General features: G+C 42.3%; 1 protein-coding gene across 1 annotated transcript; it reads left to right on the forward strand.

The window, feature by feature from the left end:
- The first annotated feature begins 2,321 nt into the window (after positions 1-2,321).
- LOC129808565 (uncharacterized) lies at positions 2,322-8,476 on the forward strand. Its single transcript, XM_055858344.1, has 3 exons — positions 2,322-2,600; positions 2,683-4,317; positions 4,481-8,476. The coding sequence occupies exons 2-3, from the start codon at positions 3,103-3,105 to the stop codon at positions 8,474-8,476; spliced, it is 5,211 nt and encodes a 1,736-aa protein (XP_055714319.1). The 5' UTR covers positions 2,322-2,600; positions 2,683-3,102.
- Positions 8,477-9,700: the final 1,224 nt, after the last annotated feature.

The following is a 9,700-nucleotide window of genomic DNA, read 5'->3' on the forward strand; positions in this document are numbered from 1 at the left end:
GTAAGTTTGATGGAAGGTCAAGTTGATTTTAATTTTTCCCACTAATAAATACAAAAAAATTCTCAGAAAAATTTAATTAGCAAAATACGTTTGGAGCCACTGTGGGGCTCGACCCCTATAGAGGGGTATGGGAGATGTCTTAAAATGACCAGGAGGAATCCCTCTACTAGTCCTGTAAGTTTGATGGAAGGTCAAGTTGATTTTAATTTTTCCCACTAATAAATACAAAAAAATTCTCAAGAAAATTTAATTAGCAAAATACGTTTGGGGCCATTGTGGGGCTCGACCCCTATAGAGGGTTATGGGAGATGGCTTAAAATGACCAGGAGGAATCCCTCTACTAGTCCTGTAAGTTTGATGGAAGGTCAAGTTGATTTTAATTTTTCCCACTAATAAATACAAAAAAATTCTCAGGAAAATTTAATTAGCAAAATACGTTTGGAGCAACTGTAGGGCTCGACCCCTATAGAGGGGTATGGGAGATGGCTTAAAATGACCAGGAGGAATCCCTCTACTAGTCCTGTAAGTTTGATGGAAGGTCAAGTTGATTTTAATTTTTCCCACTAATAAATACAAAAAAATTCTCAAGAAAATTTAATTAGCAAAATACGTTTGGAGCCACTGTAGGGCTCGACCCCTATAGAGGGGTATGGGAGATGGCTTAAAATGACCAGGAGGAATCCCTCTACTAGTCCTGTAAGTTTGATGGAAGGTCAAGTTGATTTTAATTTTTCCCACTAATAAATACAAAAAAATTCTCAAGAAAATTTAATTAGCAAAATACGTTTGGGGCCATTGTGGGGCCATTGTGGGGCTCGACCCCTATAGAGGGTTATGGGAGATGGCTTAAAATGACCAGGAGGAATCCCTCTACTAGTCCTGTAAGTTTGATGGAAGGTCAAGTTGATTTTAATTTTTCCCACTAATAAATACAAAAAAATTCTCAGAAAAATTTAATTAGCAAAATACGTTTGGAGCCACTGTGGGGCTCGACCCCTATAGAGGGGTATGGGAGATGTCTTAAAATGACCAGGAGGAATCCCTCTACTAGTCCTGTAAGTTTGATGGAAGGTCAAGTTGATTTTAATTTTTCCCACTAATAAATACAACAAAATTCTTAGGAAAATTTAATTAGCAAAATACGTTTGAGGCCACTGTGGGGCTTGACACCTATAGAGGGTTATGGGAAATGGCTTAAAATGACCAGGAGGAATCCCTCTACTAGTCCTGTAAGTTTGATGGAAGGTCAAGTTGATTTTAATTTTTCCCACTAATAAATACAAAAAAATTCTCAAGAAAATTTAATTAGCAAAATACGTTTGGGGCCATTGTGGGGCCATTGTGGGGCTCGACCCCTATAGAGGGTTATGGGAGATGGCTTAAAATGACCAGGAGGAATCCCTCTACTGGTCCTGTAAGTTTGATGGAAGGTCAAGTTGATTTTAATTTTTCCCACTAATAAATACAAAAAAATTCTCAAGAAAATTTAATTAGCAAAATACGTTTGGGGCCACTGTGGGGCTCGACCTATATGGAGGGTTATGGGAGATGGCTCAAAATCTTCAGGAAGAGTTCCTCTATCGATTTAGTAAGGTTTAATATAGCATTATTAATTTTTTTTGCAAAATTGTATTCGGTAATATATGAGAAAATTGCATTTTTTTAGAGGAAAAAAATATGGAATTTTTTTATATTATGGGCCCCCGGTCCCCCATTGGGGTCTTAAGTGGGCTGTGGAGTGTCCCCTGATGTTCTAAAACGCATTTTTTCTTATTTCCCGTAAAAAAATAAAAATGAGCTTTTTTTTCGTCAAACTGTTTTTTACAGTGTACCTGAAAGTTTGTATTCGCCGCAAGTTTGTATTTTCTTCAGGGACGTCATAATTTACCTGTAGCAATTTAAAGCACGAATAGGGAAAACCCGAAAGAAATTTTTTTTTGCCACATTAACTAAGTCGCCCTTTTATTGGAACCATCAATTTGTCTTAAAAAAAATAGCAGTATTCCCCTTTTTTCAGAGAAATACTGTAAAAGTATGTTAATCAGGTTTGTTAAAATTTTTTGTACTACGTCTGTTTAAACCTTTAAGTTTTGGCGGGAGTTGCAAATGAGTTGCGTGCGACGCGCGCCAAATAGCTTGCCAGCGAATTATCTGACCACTCCAGAAGAGCAAGTTTTTTATCACTCCCAAAAAGATCCCGTTTTCCAATTCCCACTTCCTCATCACTTTTTCCATCTAACTTCTTTTTTCATCATTTAGTCTTGAAGTATTAAGTGGCCAGAGAGCAAAGAAATTTATAGTGAAAAATCAAAGTAGTAAAAATTGTAAAAAAAAAATAGTTTAAACTTAGTGAAATTGTCAGTGAGGTGGTAGACGTGAAAAACTATTGTTAATAAAATATTGGTGGCGGAAATTGTGATTTTTCTTCATCGAAAATTGCCCCACCACGTGCAACCTCGTGGTAGCTGTGTGCAGCAAATTTTTCCTGGTGAAAATCCAGAGCTGACTTGCGACACTGGAAAAATTTTGTCCGTTCGACCACGGATATTTAGTGGACGGGCAGATTACCCTAATTTTTATATTTTTTCTACTATTTCAAGGTTCGTTGGAAAAGGCACAGCTTGTGCAAGTGATCTGGAACGTGGGGATTTTAATATCTTTGTATTTTCTTCTCATTGAAAGGTGCGTACAGGGAATCACAATCAATCCATTTGAGCTTGAGGGTGGGCGCTGATTTTCGCTATCATTTTTTTCTATTTAAAAGGTTTGTGTGATTGCACATAATTTTGTCCGTTCGACCACGGATATTTAGTGGACGGGCAGATTACCCTAATTTTTATATTTTTTCTACTATTTCAAGGTTCGTTGGAAAAGGCACAGCTTGTGCAAGTGATCTGGAACGTGGGGATTTTAATATCTTTGTATTTTCTTCTCATTGAAAGGTGCGTACAGGGAATCACAATCAATCCATTTGAGCTTGAGGGTGGGCGCTGATTTTCGCTATCATTTTTTTCTATTTAAAAGGTTTGTGTGATTGCACATAATTTGGTCCTTCGTGGACAGGGCCCAGCGCACTCAATTGCAGTTCACCCCAGATTCAAGATGGCATCTATCGAAGCCAAGCTAGTTCGATGCAACCTCCTATCAGCTATCGGCCGCATCGAAGATTACATTGACAGGCTCAGCAATGAAGAGAGGGAATTCATTGGGTTCAAGGGCAACCTGGAGACGCAGATCAAGATGGTGCGTTCAATTAGGGAGAGATTCGAATCAGTGCATGCGACTGTCACGGATCAATTGGAAGGGGATGCATTGGTGCTGGAAGAGAGGAAGTATGCTCAGTCATTCTACGCGAGATGTGATAAGCTGATTGCGGCAATCGAGAAGATCATCCTGGAGCTTCCTAGCACTTCGAAAGATGAGGAGGAATCCAAATCTGCTTCGGCTACCTCATCCGACCTCATGCGCTTCATTACATCCTTCTTGGCACAATCGGAACAGCGTCACCAACAGCAAATGGACTTGCTCCTCAGCACTTTATCAACAAACGCAGCAAGTACCAATCCAAATAGATTTGCCCCTCCTGTCAATAAACTCCCTCAAAAAGACCTCCCGCATTTTGATGGAAAATTTAGCTCATGGATTTCATTTAAAGACCGCTTCACGGCCTCAGTTATTAATTTCCCTGGTATCAGTAATGTTCAACGCTTGGATTATCTGAAATCCGCTGTTTCTGGAGATGCATACTCCGCAATTAAAAATATTTCCATCACGGAAGACAATTTTAAAGTTGCATGGGATATCCTGATTAATAAATTCGAACGCAAAAATGATATTATCAGTGACAATATCAAAGCCTTTTTTGCCATGCCGCGCATCACTGCCAATAATCCCAATGCTATTCACGAAATCACAAACATCTTTAATGAGTCCACCATGGCTTTGGACGCCATGAAAGTCACTCAACGGGATCCCTGGCTTATCCAATATGCTCTTGACCGTTTGGATTCGGAGTCGCGTATTTTGTGGGGTCGTAAAATAGGCAATGAAGTGCCCAATTTGAAGATGTTTGGTGAATTCCTCAATCAAAGATGCATAGATCAGCGGAACGCTACTCCAATACCCACTAAGCCCAGTCAAAGTACCACACCTAACTCACGTCAATCTCACAATAAATCTATGCCATCGCGCAAATCCGCCAATGCTCTCGCCACCTCAGCCACTTCCTCCAATTGCCGTTTCTGCCAAGAATCGTCACATGCCTTATACAAATGTGCAAAGTTCTTGAGCCTACCCGTGGAGGAGAAATTCCAAACCGTTAAAAGACTCAGTCTGTGTAGGAATTGTTTTGCCACCCATTTGACACACACCTGCACTTATCATAAATTGCCATAGCATAAATTGCATAAATCATTTTGCCTCTGCTGCGGATGATCACCCTAGGCCTCAAGCGCCTAATAATGGGATATCTATTAAAAAGTCATCCGATTCTCTGTCGGATGGCGGTGGTTCGCCTTCGGTTCTTGCCTTGAGTTATTCACATAAGAATCAACCTGCCGATTCTCCTCCGAAAGTCTTCTTAGCGACTGCCCTTGTGAATGCTCTTACATCAGATGGAGAACCTATCCCATGTCGTCTTGTCCTAGATGGCGCCGTTCAAATAAATATCATGACTTTCGATTTGTATTCTCGTCTCAATCTTCCAAAATTCTCTACGAGCTGCAACGTTTCGGGAATCAACGAAAGTCGTTCCAAGGCAAAGTTTTATGTTCAGATGACTATCCTTTCACGGACATCTGACACTGCGTTCTCATTCAAGTGCTTCGTGCTGCCCAAAATTACAGGAGATATTCCAAATTGGAAAGTTGACACAAAGGCTATTCGACTGCCCCATCATATTCAGTTGGCTGATCCCGCATGGTCAAAGCAGCATCCGGTCGATCTATTGTTGTGCGGCAATCCCTATTGGGCCAGCTGGCTCACTGATACCATTCCTCTGGGACGCGGTCTCCCTCTTCTCAAAGAGACAGTGTTCGGATATGTTGTCGTTGGAGAACATGAACCAGTACCTCCTCCTGATGACCTAGATTCTGTATGCTTGTCCACTACTGCTCTCAATGAGACTCTACGACGCTTCTGGGAGATCGAAAATTTGCCTACTGACGAAGACGTTACTGACGATCAACGCGCTGCTGAGCATCACTTTGTGACCACCCATTCTCGCAATTCAGAGGGTCGCTTTGTAGTCCAACTGCCATTCCGAGAAAATCCTAATGTCTTAGGAGATTCACGTTCTCTTGCTATTCGTCAACTTCTAGCACTGGAACGGAGATTTCAAAAGAAGCCTGGGCTTCGAACACTTTACAATGAGGTCATGAATGAACAGCTCAAGCAAGGTTGGGTTGAGCCTGTTCCTGCGGGGTCTTATTCCTCACCTACTTACTACATGCCTCACCACGGAGTGCTAAAAGATTCAACAACCACCAAGCTTCGCATTGTCTTCAATGCAAGTGCAAAAACCTCTAATGGTCTCTGTCTCAATCATTTGCTGCGAGTGGGCCCGACGGTCCAACCTACTTTAGCAGAGACCCTCTTGCGCTTCCGGCGTTGCCAATTTGCACTTACAGCAGACATCAGCAAAATGTATCTGCAGGTGGTTTTAGATCCGTCACACTCAGATTTTCAGAGGTTTGTGTGGCGCCCTGATAAATCTCAACCCATACAAGACTACAGAGTCACACGCGTCTGCTTCGGTGTCGCCTCTAGCCCTTTTCTGGCCACCAGAGCCCTATTACAGTTGGCCCAAGAACACCAACAGTCGCATCCGCTTGCATCCATGGCTCTCCGGCGTTCATTTTATGTTGACGACTGTCTTGTATCTACCGATTCCCTCGATGAAGCCATACTCATTAAATCCCAGCTCATTGATGTGCTCCAGAGTGCAGGATTCCAACTAGCTAAATGGACAAGCAATCATTCTCAGTTGATGCCCTCCTGCGTTGCTAATTCCAGAGGTGATGTCAACATTGGGGAGTCCTTGTCAAGTGCTCTCGGCCTTAAATGGGATCCACACACGGATTGTTTCAAGTTCTACTCCCCAATATCTCCATCAGAGGAATGCAAAACCAAAAGACAGATGACTGCTGCAATAGCACGCTTATTTGATCCAATCGGTCTCGTTGGCCCAATCATCGTTGTAGCCAAAATCCTTTTACAGGATGTTCACCGCCAAACCAAGGGATGGGACGATGAATTCCCAACAGAGATATCAAAGTCTTGGCAAGACTATGTGATCAATTTGCAGCATATTGATGAAGTCTCTGTCCCCAGATGGATATCCTCTATTGCTAATCCTATCAGAGTGGAGCTACACATTTTCTGTGATGCAAGCCTCAAAGCATATGGAGCAGCAGCATATATTGTTACACAGGACTCCGCGGACAATCGATGCTCCCAGTTGTTGACATCCAAGTCCCGAGTTGCGCCTCTTAAACCGCAATTGACGATCCCTCGTCTCGAGCTCTGTGGAGCTCATCTGGCTGGAGAATTAGCTCGCAAAATCGAAACTATTTACAATCCTGCTGAAACTCATTTCTGGTGTGATTCTATGGTCGTGCTGCACTGGTTACACAGTACTACGGATAATTTCAAAATATTCATCGCGAAGCGTGTCAAGGAGACCTTAGCAGTGTCGAAAACGTCTCAATGGCGCCATGTTTCCACCAAGATGAACCCAGCAGATCTTATCTCGCGTGGGGCTTCTCCCAGACAACTTTCCGATTCGTCGTTGTGGTGGAATGGACCGTCATGGTTACTAGAATCTCAGGAGTCGTGGCCTCCAGAGTTCAATAAGGATTCATTTCCTCACACAGACCCTACAGTACTAGTTGAGACGTCATCGGGCGAGGAACGGTCAATTTTATCCAAGTTGTTGGGTCATGCTTCCTCTTTGGACAAGTTGCAGCGTCTTACTGTGCACTGGCTTCGGTTTATCAAGCAATCAATACCGGAGGGAAGTCGTCATTCGGGACCAATCTCTGCTGAAGAATTGGAGAAAGGACTCAAAGTCCTAATTCGTATGGACCAGACTGAAAATTTTCCGGGCCTAATGAGACATCTTACTGCCCAGAAAACTGTCATGAATTCCAAATGGAAACAGCTTGGGTCCCTCACTCCGTTTGTTGATCCCGATGGTATCATCCGTGTTGGTGGGAGACTGGAGCAGTCTGATGAAACCTTTTCAACCAAGCATCCGATTATCCTTCCTAAGTCTCGCTTAACCGACCTCATCATTGAAAAAGAGCACTTGCGGCAACTTCATGCGGGGCCGTCGCTCCTCTTGGCTACAGTACGTCAGAGGTTTTGGCCTATCGGAGGTCGTAATTCTACCAGAAAGATAATCCGTCGCTGTGTAAGATGTCGCCGAGCAAATCCGAAGCCACTCACTCAATTGATGGGTCAACTGCCTCATCATCGGGTTAAATATTTTCGTCCGTTTCAATCTACTGGAGTAGATTTTGCTGGACCCATCCAGTATCGTCCATCGGTGCCTCGGGGAGTGGCCCAAAGAAATGTCGGACTTTGCAAAGGATACATTGCCGTCTTCGTGTGCATGGCCAGCAAAGCCGTGCATCTTGAATTCGTAACGAGTTTATCGACTGAGGCTTTTCTGGCATCTTTTCGCCGCTTCGCAGCGAGACGGAATACACCACGCAACATGTTTTCCGACCATGGGAAAAACTTTGAAGGCGCAGCACGTGAGATAGCTCGTTTGTACCAGCAAGAGCAATTTCAACGAGAGATTCAGTCACAAACTTCTGGCGATGGTGTGATTTGGCAATTTAATCCACCAAGGGCTCCCCATCATGGTGGCTTGTGGGAAGCATGTGTGAAAAGCGTCAAGCATCATCTCACTAGAATCTCTCAACATGCGACTCTTTCTTATGAGGAAATCTCTACAGTTTTATGCCAGATAGAAGCAATTCTAAACAGCCGCCCAATTTGTCGTATCTCTAATGACCCTAATGAACTATCATTTCTGACCCCAGGGCATTTTCTCACTGGCGCACCAGGAAATGCTCCGCCAGACCCTGATGTTATCCATGTTCCTGTGAACAGATTGTCTTGTTGGCAGTTGTGTCAGCATCGAGCTCAAACGTTTGGCCAAAAGTTTAGAGTCTTCTATTTGAACACTCTCCAACAACGAAACAAATGGAGGTGCGATCAGCCAAACATTGCCCCACAGGATGTTGTGCTTATGCTGGATGAAACACAGACTGGTAGCAAATGGATATTGGGTCAAGTGGAAACGGTCACATCTGGAAAGGATGGGCGTGTACGCGTCGTTTCAGTGAGAACTCCACAAGGACTTTATGTGCGCCCGATCACAAAAATTGCACGGCTTCTTGATGAGGATCCAGATGTGTGCTCCAACCAATCGACAGATCAGTCGGAGCACCCGGGGGAGAATGTTTAAACCTTTAAGTTTTGGCGGGAGTTGCAAATGAGTTGCGTGCGACGCGCGCCAAATAGCTTGCCAGCGAATTATCTGACCACTCCAGAAGAGCAAGTTTTTTATCACTCCCAAAAAGATCCCGTTTTCCAATTCCCACTTCCTCATCACTTTTTCCATCTAACTTCTTTTTTCATCATTTAGTCTTGAAGTATTAAGTGGCCAGAGAGCAAAGAAATTTATAGTGAAAAATCAAAGTAGTAAAAATTGTAAAAAAAAAAATAGTTTAAACTTAGTGAAATTGTCAGTGAGGTGGTAGACGTGAAAAACTATTGTTAATAAAATATTGGTGGCGGAAATTGTGATTTTTCTTCATCGAAAATTGCCCCACCACGTGCAACCTCGTGGTAGCTGTGTGCAGCAAATTTTTCCTGGTGAAAATCCAGAGCTGACTTGCGACACTGGAAAAATTTTGTCCGTTCGACCACGGATATTTAGTGGACGGGCAGATTACCCTAATTTTTATATTTTTTCTACTATTTCAAGGTTCGTTGGAAAAGGCACAGCTTGTGCAAGTGATCTGGAACGTGGGGATTTTAATATCTTTGTATTTTCTTCTCATTGAAAGGTGCGTACAGGGAATCACAATCAATCCATTTGAGCTTGAGGGTGGGCGCTGATTTTCGCTATCATTTTTTTCTATTTAAAAGGTTTGTGTGATTGCACAACGTCAACTAAGTCGCCCTTTTATTGGAACCGTCAATTTGTCTTAAAAAATAGCAGTATTCCCCTTTTTTTTCAGAGAAATACTGTAAGAGTATGTTAATCAGGTATGTTACATACTTTTACAGTATTTCTCTGAAAAAAGGGGAATACTGCTATTTTTTTTAAGACAAATTGACGGTTCCAATAAAAGGGCGATTAGTTGACGTGGTACAAAAAAATTGTTTCTCGGGTTTTTCCTATTCGTACTTTAAATTGTTTCACACCGAGAAAAAAAATTATTATACACTGATTCATTTACTAATTCATTTTAACTCTGATTTGCTCTTTAATTTAATTTAAATCACACCCTAAACTCTTTATAGATGAAATTGGTCGCTCTAAAAAGAGCGTTTTTTAATGTCGAAACCATGACTTCTTTGGCTGAAAATCTTGTACTATTTATGTCTTCTTCTCGATGTTTCTCTAAGCATGGCAAATCCTTGGATGTTCTATGGAACACCACCTTGGGCAATTGTTATTCTG

The sequence above is a fragment of the Phlebotomus papatasi genome, chromosome 4 (assembly GCF_024763615.1).
Source record: "Phlebotomus papatasi isolate M1 chromosome 4, Ppap_2.1, whole genome shotgun sequence".
Classification (NCBI taxonomy): Eukaryota; Metazoa; Arthropoda; class Insecta; order Diptera; family Psychodidae; genus Phlebotomus; species Phlebotomus papatasi.

Coding starts and splice junctions, on each gene's coding strand:
- LOC129808565 (XM_055858344.1), top strand. CDS start 3,103: ATGGCATCTATCGAAGCCAAGCTAGTTCGATGCAACCTCCTATCAGCT. Junction 4,318..4,480: donor TGGAGGAGAAATTCCAAACC/GTTAAAAGACTC, acceptor TCTATTAAAAAG/TCATCCGATTCTCTGTCGGA.